Source organism: Arachis ipaensis, chromosome B09, assembly GCF_000816755.2.
Source record: "Arachis ipaensis cultivar K30076 chromosome B09, Araip1.1, whole genome shotgun sequence".
Lineage (NCBI taxonomy): Eukaryota > Viridiplantae > Streptophyta > Magnoliopsida > Fabales > Fabaceae > Arachis > Arachis ipaensis.
Window position 1 is genome coordinate 40259781 of NC_029793.2, and position 24020 is coordinate 40283800.

At 35.7% G+C, this 24020-nt stretch overlaps 2 protein-coding genes across 2 annotated transcripts; both read right to left on the reverse strand.

Moving 5' to 3' along the window:
* On the reverse strand, positions 7865-11432 carry LOC110266827. The gene is made up of 8 exons (XM_021111860.1): positions 11401-11432; positions 9764-9848; positions 9690-9693; positions 9488-9570; positions 9223-9384; positions 9100-9104; positions 8219-8744; positions 7865-8129 (listed from the first exon to the last, which is right to left on the reverse strand). The coding sequence occupies exons 1-8, from the start codon at positions 11430-11432 to the stop codon at positions 7956-7958; spliced, it is 1071 nt and encodes a 356-aa protein (XP_020967519.1). The 3' UTR covers positions 7865-7955.
* On the reverse strand, positions 19746-20627 carry LOC107615521 (protein FAR1-RELATED SEQUENCE 9-like). Its single transcript, XM_016317578.1, has 2 exons — positions 20225-20627; positions 19746-20119 (listed from the first exon to the last, which is right to left on the reverse strand). Exons 1-2 carry the CDS (start codon positions 20625-20627, stop codon positions 19746-19748), a joined length of 777 nt encoding a protein of 258 aa, XP_016173064.1.

The following is a 24020-nucleotide window of genomic DNA, read 5'->3' on the forward strand; positions in this document are numbered from 1 at the left end:
GGATCTTGTAGGCGGGGTCGCCACAGGTTGGGGTGGTGCTTAGTGGGAATGGGACGATGGCATTGCTGCACTGGGGGCATGGGGTTGCTGGTATCACGTGAGATGAAAAGAAGGGATAATAAAAGGAAGAGGAGGAGGTTGGTTGGGGATAAGAGCAGGAGATATGCCTGTTTTGCATTGGCAAAGAGCTGCTAGTTATGGGCAGACTAGAATATTTGGCATTTTGCAGTTTGTTGCTACACAATCAACACCAGCTCCTTGTCCTACTGCTCAGGTGATTGATTTTGATTATGTATTATTGTTTGTTGTTGTGTTTGAACATGGCCTAACTTCGCTAGAATTTCAGTGAAATAAAATATAAAAATAATATGACATTTCCTTTGTTTGTGTCCTGGGACGCAAGTTTAGAGAAAAAAGTATCTCCAAAAAGTGAGAATTTGGCTGCAGCTTCTGCTGACAACATAAATGCAAAGCCTGAATCCAAGCTTATTGACAGACAGGTAATACTTTAATAGTCAGTTTTGTAGGAAGCTTCTCTGTATTTTGAAATTACATTTAGGTGAATAGATAATTACTAATTAAGTATTTGGATTGGAATCATGACACTGGCCGTTGGTTGGAAAATTTAGTCATTCTTCTGCATCTAGTAATTACTGATGGATGGCATAAGTTAGTTTGAATTAGTAATAGAAGCAGCAGATATCAACAAGCCCTTATTAGCACAAGAAATGAAAATACGAACCATTTTATAATAGAAAATTTTCACACAAACATAACTTGTTAGTGGATATACCTTGTTAGTTGTTAGTGGATATCTAATAACCTTCATTCTTCAAATGTATTCAGTTTTATTCTCTATTTGTTATTTTGCAGAGATGAAGTTGTTTGTCATTGTATTTCCTATTAGCTTTGGGTACTTTGGTGCATTTAAAGTACTAGCAAACCAATTATTTAGATTAAATATCTCTAAACTTTTTTCCTGTTTAAAAAAAATCTCTCTTATAGGTGAAGGTCTTCTTTGCCATTCCTAAAACTATTGCAGCAAAAATTGAGTTGCCAGATGGAGTTGTACTTCAAGGTGTATTTTCTCCATGGAAACAAACTATGACCCTCTATGAGGTTTGTCCTTCAACAAATTTGATACTTTATTTGAGGGGAAAAATTCAATCATGAAAGTTGGAAATTTCTTGAGCTAACTATTTACTATCAGATAACTATAATTGCAATTTACAAAGAAATCCCTAGTTGTATAAAATGATTTATGTTGTATGTATGTATATTGTTGTAAACTCATGCAATACATTGTGGATGGATTTGACTGTTACTTCGCATATCCCCCATCTTTTATCAGATTAGTATTTCTTCTGGGACTGCTACTTAGCATTGTTCTTGATTTCCATGTTGATGATGCAGTTTCTCAGCTCTGCTTTGAAACAACCAGGTTTGAAGTTTGAGCTAATGCATCTGGTAGTAGTCTGACAGCAGACAATTCCTCAGTTCACTAAAGCAGGGAAGAACAGTAAAACATTGGAGGATGAGGACTTGATACCTTCAACTCTAATTAACTATCAGTTTAGTGTTTCAAGGCACTTGGTACCTTCAGCTCTAATTAAGTTCTTAAGTGGAGGCATTTTCTTTATAAGTTTTCCCAGCTATCACTTGCCAGCATCTGCCTTTCAGGCCACCTTTTCTTCTTTTGTTTTTTTCCTCAACAAATGGGCTTTCTCACCTTTCATCTGTAGTTTTTGGGCCCCAACTAATCAACTATGGCCTATTACCAATGCATGTAATAAAAAATATAATTTGATATACCAAATGAAAAAATTCATAATTTAAGCTTAGTTCTGGAAAAAAAGAAAAGCAGAATATGTTATAACTTTAACCTATTTTAACATGTTTGGTGTCTTTTGTGATGTTTATGTTTGCTGTGTTGTTACCTTATTATTTAGTAACGCGTCTTATTTTATGGCATCTTGAAGCTTGGAAAGGGTGTTGCCAAGGCACTGTCGACGATGATATGCGAAGCTGTTGTGCATAGGATAACAACAGTTGTATCAGAGTTTGTGAAAATGGTTAGTTCCTCATCAAAAAGTGAGAGTGACGGTGTAAAGATTTCGAAGAGTGCTCTAGCTGTTACACCACCATCGGACACTTTGAAACGCTTACTTGACGCCAACTCCTCAATGTGTTTGGGTGACGAACCAGTCACGAAGAAGAGGACTCTGAGGTGCAAGGGAAGAAAGCGTGGACTACCGGTCTCCGAAGTTAAGGTTTTTTATTTTTTAAATAACAAAATTTAAATACTACTAAGATAGCATTTGATGAAATTAATACACAATATATGATGTTATAGTTCACAAAGTTGCATTTACTGTGCGTCTTCCTATAAATGCTCCATTGGTTGTAGGATCGACAATTCCACATTTCTTCTTTTGAACCACATTGTATGTCTTTTGTCTCTTCAAATAATAATAACAATAAAAAATCATTGGGTAAGTTACTAAGTTTGCAATGAGTACCCTGAAAGAGTCATCCATTTCCTTCCCTTCGAAACCTAACTCACAAATAAAAAACAACCCTTGATAGTATACATCGAATGTTCCCCTTTATGTGCAATTAATACAGGAATAGTATTGTCAAATATAACTTATTTCAAGCCAGACCTATGATTTAAAAGTAGATAATGGTGTCAATTCCTGTTGGAAAACTTAATCTTTTCTTCCTAGCAAAATATATCCCAATCCATATTGTTAATCATGTTTAAATAATGAATAGCTTTTAAGAACTTTGTAAATGTCTTACTCTATTACCCTGTTATACATACTAACATACAACCATAAGACAACGCTGCATATTGGGAAGTTGGTGAAGGACACATCAGCCAAGCTAGTGATATGGATCACCATGTTGTTTATTTTTTAATGTTGTCTAATTTTATTTTAATTGTATTTCATGTATTGAACCATATTATAGTTTTTAAAGTTGCATGGTCCAACTAATTAAAAAATTGATTTAAAAACATAAAATAAAATCTGCTCCTCATATTCTCCTCTCTTTCCCACTAGATATGAGGTCCGAGCTTCACCAATGAGAGCTTTAGGCTTGTGAGTACCAGATTTTTTTCTACTCATCATATTGTGCCTGTTAGTGACATTTGAAGGCTGATTAGAATCCTGATTAGTACTAGGGAGTTAAATTTCAATTGCTGATATGGGAATTTAATTTGTTGATGTGGTGAAAAGCTGATTAGTTGAGAGAATTGTATTGAAAAATAAGTAACAACAATGCTTAAAATAATTATCATATTTTTTGAATTTGCGAAAAGAATTGTATTTTGGGAAAAAGGTTTCTCCGGGTCGTCCATGGCTTTACTATAACAATTACAATCCAAACATGGATGGGTATGACATGCCACATGTAAGTGTGCTTAAATTTTAGGATAACACTAGTATTAGAAAAATTGTTTATTTTTTATATGAAAAAAAAGTATCTGGCTGATTTTGTGTGTATACTTTGATTAAATAATTAACGTTTGACATTGTTTTTATTGTGTTTGGACCTTTTATTTCGGCCAACTAAAGAGATAAATTTTTTTTATAAAGAACTGGTCATTGCTACTTACATCTTTGGAAACGATTTGGATCCAGAGTAAGTAAAATTAATTTATTTCTCATTTTAATTGCTAATTTGTCATGTAATTATTTTTTTAACCTTTTCTAATACCATAGTATAATATTTTGATTTTATGATTTTAAGAAAGTGCTTGTTCCAAACGATTATTGTCGTGGCACACGCAAGACTCTTCTAACTATTATGCCTGGCAAGCCAATAATTGGTGATGTAAGAATTATTTCTGCAGTATTTATTTATTGTGCTTGCAAAATTATCAAATTTGGATTAGTGCAGCATAACCATGATTGTTTATACTCCATAGGTCCTTATCTTAGTTTGTTTGATACTCACCAAAGGGTCATTTGGGCCAAGAGGAAATAAATATGGCAACCAATGGTATTTGCCACTGATATTTTCCATAAGTTTATTGGTAGTTCGAAATTTAGTCCTCAATATTAATATATCTTTTCAGATAGACTAGAAATATAATAAGATTCCTCACTTAGTTCAATATTCAATGTAGCAAATTATTTTACGCCCAAAAACAGAACTATTTTGGCACAATGAAATACATCAAGGATAACTTCATAGGAGACCTTGGCGGTTTACACAAGGTTCGTTAATTTCAGTGAACATTCAATTAATTAGTACAATAATATTTCATGGCTGTTTTTGGTAAAAATGATCTTCTGAATGTTGTTGTAGATTTTTGTGCCAATTTACCTGAATGGTCATTAGTTTCTTATAGTGGTTGACTTGCTTCATGAGACCGTGTGATATCTGAACTCGTTCAAACATTGCACATTGATGCGAGAGTGTAAGAGTGTTATTGACAATGTGTTAAATTACCTTAAGAAGTTTTTATCCGACAATAGCTTTTAAGAAACATCTTCATTTAGAAACCTTCAATTTTCTAAGTATAAATTCAATGATGCAGTTATCCCGCAACAATCTACCAAATCGTAAGTTAAAAAATACGAATTTTTAAAGTACATATTCAATTTTTTGGCTGTTTGTTCTTTTATTATATTTCTTTGTTAATGTGTGCCTTAAATTGTGGCGAAGGAATGACCGTGGTATTTAGGTCACTCAATGGATGGTCTTCAGTCACTATTGGAGACCCGATAAGACATGGGTAAGAAAAATGTCATTATTAATGAAGTTATGTTTATTCCATTATCCAATACCATTGTTAATGTCTGTTAGGTTGTCAATGATTACTCAAAGATGCGACTGGCTATGGATTTGGTGAATGACGAGCATAACACAAAACGGGATATGATAAAGGAGCTTGCTGTTACTGACTAGAATAAAAAGATGCAGCAATCTATCCTTCAGACTTATGATTTTATAATGCTTGTTATTAGTAGTTATGGATTGAATTAGACCATTTTAATTTTCTTTGAAATACAATCTATTTTTATATTTTGCACTTATTTCTTTTGAACTATTTAGATACATGTTGATCTTTATATTTATAATGATTTATACATTATTTTTTGGACTATTTAGATATATGTTGATTTTTTTATTCATAATTATTTATACATTATTTCTTATGCCCATGCTATTTTATTTCTGACATTATGGCTTTGTGATGCCACATGATTTTCTTGCAGCAATTGTTTCATTTTTATTGCTTAACTGGTTATACTTTAATCCGAATTTGGTTAAAAAAATGATTGGATGCTTAGCTTTATTGTAATAAAGTGAAAAAATCATGCCTCCTTTCGGCTCTTCAAAGCTTAAATATGATTGCTCCAAATAAATAAACAATAACAACATATACACACCTCTTTCGATTATGAGGAAGGAAGACATACCAAAAAGCTATTCAATTCTCATTTATACTTTACTTCGCGCATCTATCTTGAAGATGAACACACACCTCTTTCTAGCACAATGATAATCAAATTATACCAAATTTCTCTTATAATATGTTTTCTTTTCTTGCTTTACACAACCTATATTTATGAGAGTTCGTTCTTATTCCTAAGCAAAGTGAACTATGTTTTAATACTTGGTTTCACTTAATTATGTGCCTCTATTTAGTACTGGATTCTTTTTATTTTCAAGAAAATCTTCGGATTATGAAGCTTACCCTATATATATATATATATATATGGTAACAGAATTGATAGATAGATGATGACTGCGCATCATGTTATGTTTTTCTATGCTTTTTCATATTAAAAATTAGTTTATAATGCCCAATTATTGAGTATTTATTGTGCTTAAGTTGAATATTACTTTGATTGCTTGAGTTAATAAATTTTATAGGAAATGGTGGAAAAAGAAGCAATAAAAGCACTAATAGAGGAAGCACACTCCCAAGGTGGCAAAAGAGTTGGAAACAAACTCAAAGAGAAGCAAAAGAGAATTTGCAACCCTGACCTCTTCACACTTCAAAAAGAATAACTCGAGATACAAAGCTCCAAATGAGGTGATCTCATTGCCATTGGAAAGTAGACTTCCATAGCTTTCCAAACATATATAATACTTTATGGTGGACACTGGATTTGAGGGTATAAATTGCTATTCGTTTAGCTTCACAATTTCAGCGTAAAACAAATCCCTGCACTTCGCCAAACTGACCTCTTCACCTTCAAAAAGATCATAACTTGGGCTAGAGAAGTCCAAATGATATGCTTTTAGCGGCGTTGGAAAGCTGAGATCCAGAGCTTTCCAATGATATATAATAGTCTATAGTGGTGATTCATTTTTGGGATGCAATAGACCAATCATTTAGCGAGTAAGGTTTCCCAAACCTTCAAAAGCCCAAAATGCCACTTCAATGACACTCCACATTGAGCCACTTCCAAATACTCCCATTCCTTCATTTATTCTTCAATGTTTCAAGCTCCCATGAAGAGAATTAAAATTTCACAAGTCCAAGTCAAGCCACAATTAACAATCAATCAAGGCCACAAGAATCATCTAGAAGTAATTAGGAAATTTGCATTTGATTTTAATTTCATTTGAATTTGTAATTTAGGTAGCTTATAAATAGGACTTTAGCTTCATCATTTTACACACACAATGGAGGGGTGGAGGTGACTCCACTGCCCTTTCACTCTCATTCTCTTCTCTTTTTCCATTTCTTTCATATACACTTTTGTAAATATTTAGTTATGAGCTTCTAATTTCCAACATTGGGAAAGAGAGCTCTATTGCTATTTGATGGATTAATTTGTTTTTATTCTTCTTCTTCTCTTCATTTCTCTTTGATTTACTTGAAGGATTTTTGTTCTTCATGCTTAGTATTCAATTATCTTGGAAAAGAGATTGAATGCAAATTAGGTTTCATGGGAACCTTGGAAGAGGAAACATGAAACCATGCTTGAAAATTCTTCTCACACTTGAGTAGATTTGGGTATGGATGGGATATTGTGACATTTAATCTATCCATTATTTGGGTCTAGAAAAGTGTGTGGTATAATTAGGGACCATTCTTCATCTCTTCTCATGAGCAATTAGACCAAGGAATTGGCTATTGATCAAGATTGGGGATATTGAGTTACCAAAGAATTGGGACTCAATCACTCATGATTGCCAAGAGGTCAATGAGTTGCATGATTGAAGATGAGATAAAATCAATTGATCCTAAGAATGCAATATCTCTTGATCCCAATGTTAATTTCATTCTTAATTCTTGTTATTTACTTTTTGTCTTTAATTCTTGTTATTTACTTATGCACATTTATGGCTTTCTTTATTTTTGCACATTTATGCCTTCCAAGTGTTTGTAGAAATGCTTCACTTGGTTTTACTTTCTAGTCATTTACTTTCTTACACTTTACTTTCTTGTACTTTCCATTCGTTGCAATTTACATTCTTGCACTTTGATTTTTAGCACTTTAATTTCTTGTCATTTACTTTTCTTGCACTTTATTGCTTTCCTTTACTTTCATGTCATTTACTTTTCTTGTTGCTTATCACTCAAAATTGAATTGTCTAACTAGAATAATTAATCAACTATTGCTTGCTTAATCCATTAATCCTCGTGGGATCGACCTCACTCTTGTGAGTTATTACTTGACGACAATTCGGTATACTTGCCGAAGGAATTTTTGTAGTGATATATTAATTCCACGTATCAATAGACAGATAGATAGATATCAGAAAACTATACGGTAAAATCAAGAAAAACGGCTGAATCAAGGATCATAAATTACTTAATGTTCATCAATGCTTCCAACCCTATTTTCCTTGGCCTCAATTGAACATCTTTTGTAAGGTTTGAAGTCGGTTCGACGAGTCTTGAGCTTTCCTTGTCCAAGTCATATGGTTAGCAGTCCCTCTTCCTCATTATTCTCTATACATGGCATCATTTTCTGAATACCCTAAAAAATAGAACTGCATTTCTTGCTCTCTTGGCCTTCATCCTTGATATCTATGGTTTGCTTGTTATCCCTGATGCTGTCCATTTCCTGATCCTTGTTTAGCAAATCGGGCAGAGGCGAAAAGCTTTGTGGCAACACCTCTCTGGCAAAGAGAGCCTGAAAGGCCAGTCGCCCCTGGTAATTAAGGTTTCATAAGAAAAAGCAACGCATGATTGCATTGTATTAAAATAATTTCATGAAAAGAAAATGTGATACAATGTTACCTCTTCGGAGACCTCTTTCCAAGAATCAGTAAGGTTGCTAACACTCCTACTACGACGATTACTAGATTCAATGGCTAAATTGTTAGCATCAGCTATTTCAGGCACTTCCTTCCCTTGCTCATCCTTCTCTAATGCATCAGTCTCCAATTCGCTGCTAGAGGTTGTGTTGGAACCACATGAGGATTGATCGACTGATTTTCTATCTTTTGCTTTGTTGGAATCAATGCGCTCGGATATTTCTTTATTCAACTCTTGATCAGTAGCCTTGGCCGGCCAATATCTGTTAAAGATTATTTTTTTGTTAACAAAAGAGAGAATTTCATTAATGTATTGAGGCCAAAAGAAAGCACTTGCAAGTAAAATCAATTTTTTTCTATTGAACCTTGTGAATGGTGTAATAGGGAGCCCACACAGGCTGAATAGCTTTAAATTTGTCAAAAAACTCAGATAGAAATGCAGAGAGATATCCAGTTCCAATTTTTTGCTGACAGGCAGAGAGACCGGCAACAATGGCTGACATTTTATCCTTCAATTTATCATTCTGTGTGCTCGCCCATATTAGAGCTGATGCACTTAAGTAATGCCCTGCAGGAGTGTTAAAAACACGTTATTATTAGACCAACATTGATCAGGAGAAAGAAATCCAATACTACATTGTCAAGATCCAAAAAGTGAAACAATGAACGTGTGAGGGGAAAATGGTATTCTTTTACAGATAAGAAGCATGCGATAAGTAATTAATCTGGTAGGTTGTAACAATCAGCTCCACAATTTTTTGTTCAAATTTCCCACTTATATTACAAGTACCCAAGGAGTAAATCCATGTAAGCTTTCTGTGCTTTGTTTTAGTTGGATAAAATTCCTTGAAAACTTCAACGCACTTGATCTAAAAATATTAAGAGAGGGAAGCTGTTACTTGTAGACCAAAATCTACTTAATCCAAGTGTACCAAGTACTTGGCACCATGTTATATAAGATGCTTATATGAAGAATATGTAGATTACCATTTTCGTTGGAAGATTGAGATCAAAAGATTTGTAACTGGGCCAGAAGCCATTAGTCAGAACTGTAACTGTCAAGTCTATTCCAGGGTCCACATTAGGATTATTGCTTAAATACTCCTCAAAGCTAGTTTGATTCTCCTTTGCCAGTGTCAAGTTTGTAACCTGGTGGAAGCAAAAAGCAACATAATTTTTAGTTGACCAGCCAAAAAGAGATAAACATGGTATATGTAAAGAACCTATCATTCCTTCCATCTTTGATGTAAACTGTCCACCACATTGTTGCTTCAATTTGGCCTTCATGATCATCGTTGGCACTCGTAAAAAAGAAGTCTTCAAGTAAGCTTCTTCCTGAAAGTAAGCAATTATAATGAAACAATTGCGAAAGAAGAACAACATCAAATTAACCTAGGTAATAACAAAAACTGAAGAAGCCAAGAGCACAAAATAGGTTCGAGCAGAGAACATACCCGTCTATAAATAAGCAGAGAACATACCCGTCAAAAGAGCATCACCTTCAATAAATAGAAAAGCATTTCCAGACCTCATCAACAATATCATTGCCAATCCCTGACATAGAAAATAGAGCCAACCGATCTTCATATGCACTGACAGCAACAAAACAACCACTGCAAAAAGTCAAACATAAGAATTGAAAATATTCGCAATAGTTTACACACTTTGCATTTGTCCATTTTAACATGGTGCATTATATTTTGAAAGCACATTATTATCCAGATTCCAGATAACTAGAAAACTATACATCCATTCTATTAATAACAGATATCACTTATATTAGTAAGTGAAACCATATGGAATAAATAAGACAGTAGCATACTTAGAATCAACTGCTAGCAATCTTTCAGGGAGACCAATTGAACAAATCTCAGTACTTAAAATCCATGAATTTCAATGAGTTCCTTAATACAGATAGACCAGTTTTGCCAAAGCCTATAAACATTATTGGTTGTTTGGGTGGATTGGTCTATTAATACACCTTCCATTTTAAATTCAAATAAACACTTTAATCTTTTCTCAAATCATCATAAGAGACCCTTTTGAATGTTAGAATGAATAAGAATAAACAATAATCTGATATGGGCTATTTACATTTTCCTTTTGCAATTAAAAAGTCTTCAAACAGAAACCTGAACAACTGAGTATATGAACTTCAAAAAATAGAGCAAATTCTAACTTAGTCAGGTTAACTATATAAATCAACAACTATTGAATCCTTATGCACATTTCAGTAGAGTCTAGTGTCTATTTATTAAATTTACCCATAAGAAAATATCTAAAAATTTAATAATAAAAATTTTATATCAACCTCAATGCACTACTATTTGAAATTCAAAAATTTAAACAACATCTTAAAATATACTCTCATCACACTATAGAAGTATATGGTACTGCATCCCATTAAACTTTGAAATTTGTCCTTGTTGTACAACCTGTTCTCCACTGTACAAATAAATTTGAGAGAAAAAGAAAGGACTTTAGCGAATCATAATGTGATATCAAATAATTTAAAAATTACTAAACAGTAAGAATTAACAATGCAATAATTAATTTCTTATTATTCATACCTGTAATAGCCACTGATGACTTCCATATGGTAGGATGGGAGCCCTATGGCTATTAATCAATCCTAAATCACCTAGCCCAAATCCTAGCTGTACAGATGCATTTACTTTTGTATTTGGCACTGCTGATGTCCCTTAAGAAGCCATAGGGTCCTTGGGAAGCTCCTATGAAAAAAATGATACATACAATCAACATTGCTATCAAGTATAACTATAACATAGAATTTACAAGTTTATTTTAATTCAAGTAACCACTATGGCAATATTGTATCTTACTGACCTCTTCTGTACCAAAGCTAGTTTGTGTGTCAATACTAGTCTTATCACCCGAATCGTCACCGTCATTTCTCACAAGACAATTCTTCTTCATATGACCAGCACGGTTGCATTTAGTGCATCTCCGTTTACCTCTCTCTCTTTTTTTTTCCCTTGGGTGCACCTTTTGTCTTGACTATTGAAAGGTCACCAACAGGGTCGGCATGGGAGAATCACTTGTTTGTCTTTTCAAGAAAGATTTTTGCTCTAGTGTTTTAGTCCAACGACAGACTTCATTCATAGTGTCATGGAAAGAAGGATCATCTTGAGCTCCTAAGAATACCATCCACGTAACTGCCACTGAAAATGCGCCATAACGCATTAAAAGTTCTCTTTCTCTGTCTTGTGCAGTGCCCCTAGCAAAATTTTCATCCAGCTACTTTTTGGTATCCTTCGACCATCTTTTCAAAAGAAGACTATCTGACAACTTCTGTAAACCTACCATTTTCATGGCACAAAACATATGGCTGCAAGGAATGCCTTCACTACTTGATGAGCGGATAATTTATACGCTTTTTGACATTGTTTTTAGTATGTTTTTAGTAGGATCTAGTTACTTTTAGGGATATTTTCATTAGTTTTTATGTTAAATTCACATTTCTGGACTTTACTATGAGTTTGTGTGTTTTTCTGTGATTTCAGGTATTTTCTGGCTGAAATTGAGGGACTTGAGCAAAAATCAGATTCAGAGGTTGAAGAAGGACTGCTGATGCTGTTGGATTCTGACCTCCCTGCACTTAAAGTAGATTTTCTGGAGCTACAGAACTCGAAATGGCGTGCTTCCAATTGCGTTGGAAAGTAGACATCCAGGGATTTCCAGAAATATATAATAGTCCATACTTTGGCCAAGAATAGATGACACAAACTGGCGTTCAACGCCAGCTCTCTGCCCAATTCTGGCGGCCAGCGCCAGAAAAGGATCCAAAACCAGAGTTGAACGCCCAAACTGGCACAAATGCTGGCGTTCAACTCCAAGAAGGACCTCTACACGTGCAACACTCAAGCTCAGCCCAAGCACATACCAAGTGGGCCCCGGAAGTGGATTTATGCATCAATTACTTACTTCTGTAAACCATATTAGCTAGTTTACTATAAATAGGACATTTAACTATTGTATTAGATATCTTTTGATCCTGGATTGTATCTTTTGATCACTTTTAGATCTCTAGACCTCCATGGGAGGCTGGCCACTCGGCCATCCTTACCCTCTATTCACTTATGTATTTTCAACGGTAGAATTTCTACACTCCATAGATTAAGGTGTGGAGCTCTGCTGTTCCTCAAAGATTAATGCAAAGTACTACTGTTTTCTATTCAATTCTTCTTATTTCGCTTCTAAGATATTCATTCGCACTTCAACCTGAATGTGATGAACGTGACAATCATCATCATTCCCTATGAACGTGTGCCTGACAACCACTCCCGTTCTACATTAGATTGAATGAGTATCTCTTAGATCTCTTAATCGGAATCTTCGCGGTGTAAGCTAGAATGATGGCGGCATTCAAGAGAATCCGGAAGGTCTAAACCTTGTCTGTGGTATTCCGAGTAGGATTCAATGATTGAATGACTGTGACGAGCTTCAAACTCGCGATTGCCGGGCGTAGTGACAGACGCAAAAGGATAGTAAATCCTATTCCAGCATGATCGAGAACCAACAGATGAATAGCCGTGCTGTGACAGGGTGCGTTGACCATTTTCACTGAGAGGATAGGATGAAACCATTGACAAGGGTGATGCCTCTAGACGATTAGCCGTGCCGTGACAGGGCATTTGGATCATTTTCCCGAGAGAAGACCGAAAGTAGCCATTGACAATGGTGATGTATCACATAAAGCCAGCCATAGAAAGGAGTAAGACTGATTGGATGAAGATAGCAGGAAAGCAGAGGTTCAGAGGAACGAAAGCATCTCTATTCGCTTATCTGAAATTCTCACCAATGAATTACATAAGTATTTCTATCCCTATTTTATTAATTATTTTTGAAAAGCCCATTACTATTTTATATCCGCCTGACTGAGATTTACAAGGTGACCATAGCTTGCTTCATACCAACAATCTCTGTGGGATTCGACCCTTACTCACGTAAGGTATTACTTGGACGACCCAGTGCACTTGTTGGTTAGTTGTGCGAAGTTGTGAACCATGGTATTGGCATCATGTGTTTGGCGCCATTACCAGGGAAAGAAAGAGCAATGAATTTTACATAATAAAAGTGTAATCACAATTTCTGCGCACCAAGTTTTTGGCGCCGTTGCCGGGGATTGTTCGAGTTTGGACAACTGACGGTTCATCCTGTTGCTCAGATTAGGTAATTTTCTTTTTTGTTTTGTTTTCAAAAATTTTCCAAAAATCTTTCAAAAGTGTTTTCTTTTGTTTTCGAAAAAAAAAATTTATTCAAAATTTTTAAAGAATGAATCCTAGTGTTTCATGAAGCATGTGAAGCCTGGCTGGCTGTAAAGCCATGTCTAAATTCTTTTGGACTGAGGCTTCCACTCATAAGTATATGAAGTTGGATGAAATATCAGCTGTTGTATACATGAGAGGTATCTATGTTTGCTGAAGCTTGGCTGGCCATTGGCCATGTCTAGTGTTTTGGACCGGAGCTTTCATTGAAAGCTTGGCTGGCTAGTGAGCCATGTCTAATTCCTGGACTGAAGCCGTAGACTAAGAATGCAAGATTCCTGGAATTCAGATTAAAAATTTTGGAATCCTTATTTTCCTTTTTCAATTAATTTTCGAAAAATCCAAAAAAATTAGAAAATCATAAAAATAAAAAAAAATATTTTTCTGTTTCTTGTTTGAGTCTTGAGTCATGTTATAAGTTTGGTGTCAATTGCATGTGCATCTTGCATTTTTTTTCGAAAATTTCATGCATTCATATTGTTCTTCATGATCTTCAAGTTGTTCTTGATAAGTCTTCTTGTTTGGTCTTTGCATTTGCATGTTTTGTGTCTTTTCTTGTTTTTCATATGCATTCTTGAATTCTTAGTGTCTAAGCATTAAAGAATTCTAAGTTTGGTGTCTTGCATGTTTTCTTTGCATTAAAAATTTTTCAAAAATATGTTCTTGATGTTCATCATGATCTTCATAGTGTTCTTGGTGTTCATCTTGACATTCATAGCATTCTTGCATGCATCACATGTTTTGATCTAAAATTCTCATGCATTGCATAATTTTCATGTTTTTCTCTCTCATAATAAAAAATTCAAAAATCAAAAAAATATCTTTCCCTCTTTTCTCTCATAATTTCGAAAATTAGATTTGACTTTTTCAAAACTTTTTAAAATTTAGTTGTTTTTATGAGTCAAATCAAATTTTCAATTTAAAAATCTCATCTTTTTCAAAATCTTTTTCAAAAATCAAATCTTTTTCAAATTTCTTAGTTATTTTCGAAAATTCTAAAAACATTTTTCAAAAATATTTTTCTTATATCAAATTTTCGAAAATAACATCACCAATTAATGTTTTGATTCAAAAATTTCAAGTTTGTTACTTACTTGTTAAGAAAGTTTCAAACTTTAAGTTCTAGAATCATATCTTGTGATTTCTTGTGAATCAAGTCATTAATTGTGATTTTAAAAAAAAATCAAATCTTTTTCAAAAACTAATTTCAATCATATCTTTTCAAAAATATCTTCTTATCTTATCTTTTTCAAAAATTTGATTTCAAAATATCTTTTCTAACTCCCTAACTTCTTATCCTTTCAAATTTGTTTCAACTAACTAACTAACTTTTTGTTTGTTTCTTATCTTTTTCAAAACCACCTAACTAACTCTCTCTCTCTCTAATTTTCGAAAATATCTCCTCTCTTTTTCAAAATTTCTTTTTAATTAATTAATTATTTTAAATTTTAATTTTAATTTTCGAAAATTACTAACATTTTTCAAAAACTATTTTCGAAAATCACTAACTCTTTTTTCAAAAATAATTTTCGAAAATTCTCTTCTCTCTCATCTCCTTCTATTTGTTTATTCATCTACTAACATCTCTCCCTCACTCACAAAAAAAAAAGAGGATCTCTATTATTATTATTTTTCTATGCCCTCTTCTTTGTCATATGAGCAGGAGCAAGGACAAGAACATTCTTGTGGAAGCAGATCCAGAACCTGAAAGGACTCTGAAAAGGAAACTAAGAGAAGCTAAAATACAACAATCCAGAGATAATCTTTCAGAAATTTTCGAACAGGAAGAGGAGATGGCAGCCAAAAATAATAATAATGAAAGGAGGATGCTTGGTGACTTTACTGCACCTAATTCCAATTAACATGGAAGAAGCATCTCCATTCCTGCCATTGGAGCAAACAACTTTGAGCTGAAACCTCAATTAGTTTCTCTGATGCAGCAAAACTGCAAGTTTCATGGACTTCCATCTGAAGATCCTTTTCAGTTCTTAACTGAATTCTTGCAGATATGTGATACTGTTAAGACTAATGGAGTAGATCCTGAAGTCTACAGGCTCATGCTTTTCCCTTTTGCTATAAGAGACAGAGCTAGAATATGGTTGGATTCTCAACCTAAAGACAGCCTGAACTCTTGGGATAAGCTGGTCAAGGCTTTCCTAGCCAAGTTCTTTCCTCTTCAAAAGCTGAGCAAGCTTAGAGTGGATGTTCAAACCTTCAGACAGAAAGAAGGTGAATCCCTCTATAAAGCTTGGGAAAGATACAAACAGTTGACCAAAAAAGTGTCCTTCTGACATTAAAGCAGAGTCAACCAAAGCCCCCACAGTCAAACTCTAAGTTTGGTGTTGGGAGGCCACAACCAAACTCTAAGTTTGGTGTTGAACTCTCATATCCAAACTCTAAGTTTGGTGTAGGAGAGTCTCAACAATGCTCTGAACATCTGTGAGGCTCCATGAGAGCCCACTGTCAAGCTATTGACATTAAAGAAGCGCTTGTTGGGAGGCAACCCAATTTTTTATTTATCTAACTATATTTTTCTTAGTTATATGTCTTTATAGGTTCATGATCATGTGGAGTCACAAAATAAACAAAAAAATTAAAAACGAAATAAAAAACAGCAGAAGAAAAATCACACCCTGGAGGAAGCATCTGTCTGGCGTTCAACGCCAGAACAGAGTATGGTTCTGGTGCTGAACGCCCAAAAAGGGCAGCATCCTGGCACTGAACGCCCAGAACAAGCATGGTTCTGGCGTTCAACGCCAGAAATGGCTAGTAAATGGGCGTTGAACGCCCAAAATGGGCACCAACCTGGTGCTGAACGCCCAGAGTTGTGTGCAAGGGCATTTTGCATGCCTAAATTGGTGCAGGGATGTAAATGCCTTGACACCTCAAGATCTGTGGACCCCACAGGATCCCCACCTACCTTTGCTCACTTCTTCTCACCTCTCTTTCACACAATCCCATAAACACCTTTCCCCAAAAACCCTTCACCAATCACCTCAATCTCTCTTCCCCATCAACTCTTCACCACTCACATCCATCCACTCTTCCCCATAAACCTACCTCACAAACTCCACCTACCTTCAAAATTCAAAACCAATTTCCCACCCAAACCCACCCTAAATGACCGAACCTTAACCCCCTCCCTCCCCTATATATAGCCCTCCATTCTTCCTCATATTCACACAACACAACCCTCTCCTCTCTACTTGGCCGAAACACACTTCATCCCTCTTCTCCATATTTTCTTCTTCTTCTTCCTCTATTCTTTCTTTTATTGCTCGAGGGCGAGCAATATTCTAAGTTTGGTGTGGTAAAAGCATAAGCTTTTTGTTTTTCCATTACCATTGATGGCACCTAAGACCGGAGAATCCTCTAGAAAGGGGAAAGGGAAGACAAAAGCTTCCACCTCCGAGTCATGGGAGATGGAAAGGTTCATCTCCAAAGCCCATCAAGACCACTTCTATGATGTTGTGGCCAAGAAGAAGGTGATCCCTGAAGTCCCTTTCAAACTCAAAAGAAATGAGTATCCGGAGATCCGACATGAAATTCAAAGAAGAGGTTAGGAAGTTCTAACAAATCCCATCCAACAAGTCGGCATCCTAATGGTTCAAAAGTTCTATGCCAATGCATGGATCACCAAGAACCATGATCAAAGTAAGAACCCGGATCCAAAGAACTACGTTACAATGGTTCGGGGGAAATACTTAGATTTTAGTCCGGAAAATGTGAGGTTGGCGTTTAACTTGCCTATGATGCAAGGAGATGAATGCCCCTACACTAGAAGGGTCAACTTTAATCAAAGGTTGGACCAAGTCCTTATGGACATATGTGTGGAAGGAGCTCAATGGAAGATTGACTCCAAAGGCAAGCCGGTTCAACTAAGAAGATTGGACCTCAAGCCTGTGGCTAGAGGATGGTTGGAATTCATCTAATGCTCCATCATCCCCACTAGCAACCGATCTGAAGTTACTGTGGATCGAGTCATCATGATTCATAGCATCATGATTGGAGAGGAAATAGAAGTTCATGAAGTCATCTCTAATGAACTCTACAAAATAGCCGAAAAGTCATCCCCCATGGCAAGGCTAGCTTTTCCTCACCTTATTTGCCATCTATGTTACTCAGCTGGAGCTTTCATAGAAGGAGACATTCCTATTAAGGAAGAGAAGCCCATCACTAAGAAAAAGATGGAGCAAGCAAGAGAGCCCATTCATGGAGCTCAAGAGGCGCAGGAAGCTCATCACCATGAGATCCCGGAAATGCCTCAGATGCATCTTCCTCCACAAAACTATTGGGAGAAAATCAACACCTCCCTAGGAGAATTAAGTGCCAACATGGGACAATTAAGGGTGGAACATCAAGAGCACTCCATCATGCTTCATGAAATAAGAGAAGATCAAAAAGCAATGAGGGAGGAGCAACAAAGACAAGGAAGAGACATAGAAGAGCTCAAGGACATCATTGGTTCCTTAAGAAGGAAACGCCACCATCACTAAGGTGGACTCATTCCTTGTTCTTACTTTCTCTGTTTTTTGTTTTCTATATTATGTGCTTATCTATGTTTGTGTCTTCATTACATGATCATTAGTAGTTAGTAACATTGTCTTAAAGTTATGAATGTCCTATGAATCCATCACCTCTCTTAAATAAAAAATGTTTTAATTCAAAAGAACAAGAAGTACAAGTAGGATCTAGTTACTTTTAGGGATGTTTTCATTAGTTTTTATGTTAAATTCACATTTCTAGACTTTACTATGAGTTTGTGTGTTTTTCTGTGATTTCAGGTATTTTCTGGCTGAAATTGAGGGACTTGAGCAAAAATCAGATTCAGAGGTTGAAGAAGGACTGCTGATGTTGTTGGATTCTGACCTCCCTGCACTGAAAGTGGATTTTCTGGAGCTACAGAACTCGAAATGGCGTGCTTCTAATTGCGTTGAAAAGTAGACATCCAGGGCTTTCCAGCAATATATAATAGTCCATACTTTGGCCAAGAATAGACGACGCAAACTGGCGTTCAACGCTAGCTCTCTGCCCAATTCTGGCGCCCAGCGCCAGAAAAGGATCCAAAACCAGAGTTGAACGCCCAAACTGGCACAAATGCTGGCGTTCAACTCCAAGAAGGACCTCTACACGTGCAACACTCAAGCTCAGCCCAAGCACATACCAAGTGGGCCCCGGAAGTGGATTTATGCATCAATTACTTACTTCTATAAACCATAGTAGCTAGTTTATTATAAATAGGACATTTCACTATTGTATTAGATATCTTTTGATCCTGGATTGTATCTTTTGATCACTTTTAGATCTCTAGACCTCCATAGGAGGCTGGCCACTCGGCCATGCTTACCTTCTATTCACTTATATATTTTCAACGGTAGAGTTTCTACACTCCATAGATTAAGGTGTGGAGCTCTGCTGTTCCTCAAAGATTAATGCAAAGTACTACTATTTTCTATTCAATTCTTCTTATTTCGCTTCTAAGATATTCATTCGCACTTCAACCTGAATGTGATGAACGTGACAATCATCATCATTCCCTATGAACGCGTGCCTGACAACCACTCCCGTTCTACATTAGATTGAATGAGTATCTCTTAGATCTCTTAATCGGAATCTTCACGGTGTAAGCTAGAATGATGGCAGCATTCAAGAGAATCCGGAAGGTCTAAACCTTGTCTGTGGTATTTCGAGTAGGATTCAATGATTGAATGACTGTGACGAGCTTCAAACTCGCGATTGCAGGGCGTTAGTGACAGACGCAAAAGGAGGGTGAATCCTATTCCAGCATGATCGAGAACCGACAGATGAATAATTTTCGAAAAGCCCATTACTATTTTATATCCGCCTGACTGAGATTTACAAGGTGACCATAGCTTGCTTCATACCAACAATCTCTGTGGGATTCGACCCTTACTCACGTAAGGTATTACTTGGACGACCCAGTGCACTTGCTGGTTAGTTGTGCGAAGTTGTGAACCATGGTATTGGCATCATGTGTTTGGCGCCATTACCAGGGAAAGAAAGAGCAATGAATTTTACATAATAAAAGTGTAATCACAATTTCTGTGCACCACTACTCCACTGACTACATTCACACTCCATATGGTCAGTATTGTGATCATAAAGTACGTTGTATATATGTTGCCTCCTATCACACTCTTTAACTTTTAACACAACAGTAGTTGATATATTTTTCTCATTTATTATATCTAATGCGACCACTCATTGAATCTCCTTTTTTACTTCTCCAAGAATCTTCCTTGTGTAAAAATTTGCAGCAGAAAGCTCTAATGCTTCTAACCCAGTAGTTGGAATGGGCTCCCCATACACCGTCTTAAATTGAGAAAATAATTCATTGTGTTTATAGTCCCTAAGAGCATGCTCAAGATTTTGGACCAACTCTAGAAGACTTTGGCGATTGCAAATAAACCTCTTGATGAAGTTGTTTATCGCCTCACACCTTGATGTTGTTCTAAATCTAGCACAAAATTTATCCCTTAAGTAAGCTCTTGCCCAACTTTTTCTCTTTTCATATTCATTTAGAACCCAATCATTTTCCTCCAACCCATATTTTTTTATCATATTCTCCCAATATTCTTCAAATTCATCCGGATGCCATGGAACATACAAACATCTTCTGAAGTCGTTGGAAAAATTTTTATTTTTTATGTTTGCCGTTATATTCTTCTAAATGTGCAAACCACATAGTCGGTGAGTTGCATCTAGGAAGATTTTTTGAATTGCTGCCTTCATTGCCTCATCACCGTCTGTGACCACAACTCTGGAAAACTTGTTCAGCATGACTTCTAGAAATTTTTGCAACAACCACATGTATATTTTCGTTCGTTCGTCCTCTACCAAGGCAAAGCCAAATATACATATTTGGCGGTGATGGTTACAACCCGAGAAGATTACCAAAGGCCTTCTGTACTTATTCTTCCGGTAGGTTGTATCGAATGCAAGCACATCTCCAAAGCACTGATAATCGGCCCTACAATTGCCGTTTGCCCAAAATAAATTTCCCAGCCGACCTTCATCAGTAGCACTATACCTTGCCATAGCCATGGGGTCGACATCGGCTTTTCCAAGTAGATAGCTAATCATCGCATTGGAATCCCTACCAATGAGCTTTGCACGACGAGTTATTTGAATGTGGTTATTCAGGTCCTTCTTTGTGAACCTGACATGGTATAACCATCGGCTTGGCCTACCATTAGTCCCATTATTTTAGAGGTTAGAAGACCATGATCATGCATGGTGTTTGCCTGAGCCTTTTGTGCCTTAGTCAACCCTCAGTGGTTTGGAATTAGGTGTATCAAGCATTGTGGGACAAGATTGTGATTGTGCTTCTCGACTAATTTTTTAACCCTCCAAGTCAAAGTTTTTGTGTCAAAATACAACGCAAGCATGGCTTCACAACCAGTGCGAGTCAGCGCTCTATGCTTCCTCTTCCTATTCGAATTAGATATGTATTTCTCGGCTCTCTTTCCTTCCTTGTTGAAAAAAATGCCTTCTGCATTGTGTTCCATCTTTTTCACGTGCTATATCACACTTGAAAGCCTTTGCATGACTAGTAGTAGTATTTTATTACTTTTCGAGTTAAGTTATTTATTTTGATCTTTTATGCTTATTTTGAAAGATGTCTCATGTATTGCTCACTGAGCTAGAAAAACCAAAAGAAAAAGAAAAGAAGTAGTAAAATGCATGACACTTAAGTTATATGTTATGAGTTATTATGATTACTTTGATGTGGTGATATTGTCTATGATTCTGAATGTATGAACAGAACAGTGCATATTTGATAGTGAAGTTAAGAATGTTGATTCTTGAGGTATAGGAACTTAGAAAAATATTACGGATTCTCTAACTCAGTGAGAAATTGATCCTTGAAGCAAAACAAACAGCAATAATAATAATAATAATAAAAAGCAAGGTCCAAGGCTCTGAGCATCAATGGTTAGGAAGGTAAAAAATGATTAAAAGCTCAAAGAGTTGTTTTCCTAACCATATACTTATGGTGTGAATGTGTCAAGTAATCCTTGAGGCAAAGCACTAAGAGTCGAGACCAAATGCAAATACAGAGTATGCCAAAGGATCTGAGCACCACTGTCTGGGAGAAATAAAAAGAAATAAAAAGAAAAATTAGAACTCAAAAGAATTCCCCAGTTAAGTGCTCGCTTGTGGTGTTATTGTATCAAGTTAAGCTTGAAGACAAAACATTTAGAGTCACAGCTAGGCTCAAGGTGCAAAGCACCAAAGAAAAGATAAGAAAAAACTGTGTTCAAGGATCAATCAGAGCTTCAAGAGGAAGAGAGTCCATAATATCGTACGGGTTCTAGTTATGAGAGATATCAACAATTCTAGGCTTCAAAGGATAGTGAGACGCTGAACCTATTCAGAATTAGAGTACCATAAGCCCCACTCAGTAATTGAACATGAGCTTAAACGAACACTCAGGTCTTAGGCATTTTCTCTTCTCTTCTCAGTCCTATATTGTTTTTAGTTGCTTGAGGACAAGCAACAATTCAAGTTTGGTGTTATAATGTGTGAGCATCTTATACCCGTTTTTTGCTTATTTTCTAGTTAAATTTAGTTAGAATTTAGTGAGTTTCGTTATATTTTAGTGTTAAAATCTTCTTTGGATACTACTTTGAGTTGTTTTGGTATTTTTATTATTTCAGGTGAAATTCGAGCCAATTTGGCAGAGTTTTGGGCAAAAAGAGGAAGAAAGTGGATGTTGTCAACCCTGACCTCCATGCGCTCCCACGCGCCTAACTTGAGCTACAAAGGCCTAATTAATGCAATTCCAACGTTGTTCGAAAGCTAACTTTTAGAGCTTTCCATCGATATCTAATAGTTTATACTTTTCTTCTGGAATCACTGCCTTGAAGGGCGCTAAACGCTGAGCTTGGCGTTTAGTTCCCAGGAAAACAGAACCAGCCCCCAAGCCACTGACAATTCCGGTGCTGAACGCTAGAAGTGCGGGTCAACCTCACCCAAGGGAGCATTTTTTTATGGGATTTAGCTTTTAATTATTATCTTATCTTTTATTTTTGTTATTTTTATTTACAAACAAAATCCTTTAGATTTAGAATTTAATATTTTATTTTAGTTTTAAATCAAATTAGGTTAGATATAAAAGGGAAAAGATTCACCCTTTAGGGGGATCTTCTCACTTCTGCACTTTCATAATTTTCAGAACCCTTGTTTTCTCTGTAAGTCATGAGCTACTAAACCTCCTTGGTTAAGGTTAGGAGATCTATTTATTTCTATGGATTGAGACTATTACTTTCTATTTTAATTAATGTATTGATTTAGTTTTAAGGATTACTTTCATTCTTCATTTTATGAATCTGGGTGGAACGAAAGTATGACCCTTATTCTAGATGCGTTCTTGTGACCCTTGAAAGAGGTCTTTCACCTGAACACAGCTTGAAAGTAAATTCCTCCTAAATTGCTAATTACTTGAACTACTCGGGATACGTGACATATAATCCTCTTAGCTTTGGGTAATTAGGATTTTTGTGGCCATAAACTAGATTTGAACTTAACCCTCTAATCGGAATCAAGTGACCAAGACATTGGCCGTTGATGAAGGTTAGAGGAGACTAAATTACTAAGACATTAGGGTTTGGTCAATTACAGTTTGCCATGAAATGAATCTTACATGATTAAAATAGTTAGTAAGAAAACTTAATCCGAAAAAGTAAACATATCCGATACCTTAACTGTTTTCTCTTATTGATTTCGCACCAATTCTCTTATTTGCTTCCTTTACTCTTGAGTTACTTTTAATGCTATTTCAATTCACCAAACCAAATTTTCTATTTGCCTAACTAAACCAATCAGTTGACCATTGTTGTTCAGCCATCAGTCCTCGTGGGATCGACCCTCACTCACCTAAGGTATTATTTGGACGACTTGGTGCACTTGTCGGTTTAGTTGTGGACATTCTAAAATTTCGCACCAACTGCCCATCAAAATTAAATTCTTTATTTTATCATCTAAATTTTACTTGTGCTTATACTTCCATAATTCCTTAAAAGCTATTAGTTGTAATTAAATTACATCCTTTGAAATCGTCACTAAAGATTACGAATCATGAAGTAGCATAAATTATAACTTATAAGCCTATTATAGTTCAATGGATATCCAGATTTTGTCCATCAAAGATGATCTATTCGAGACATTCATGAAGGAGAGTATTGGACCCTGCAGAGCTGGAGTTGACTTCTGACAAACTGCACAGGTTGTTAGTTACACACATTATCCCTCTTTTTCTATACTAAAAAAATCATATATGTATACAACTTAAAGGAACAAATTGTTTACTATTTTTTATGTTGATGCTCTGTATACAATATTTGTAAAAGAAAAACAATGCATCAATGAAAAGAAAATTTCAGTTTCTTATTGAAATTTACACCAGTGAATGTAGGATGATAATTTTTCTAATCCTGATGGTTCAATGACTCAATCTACTCTCAGCTACCTTTT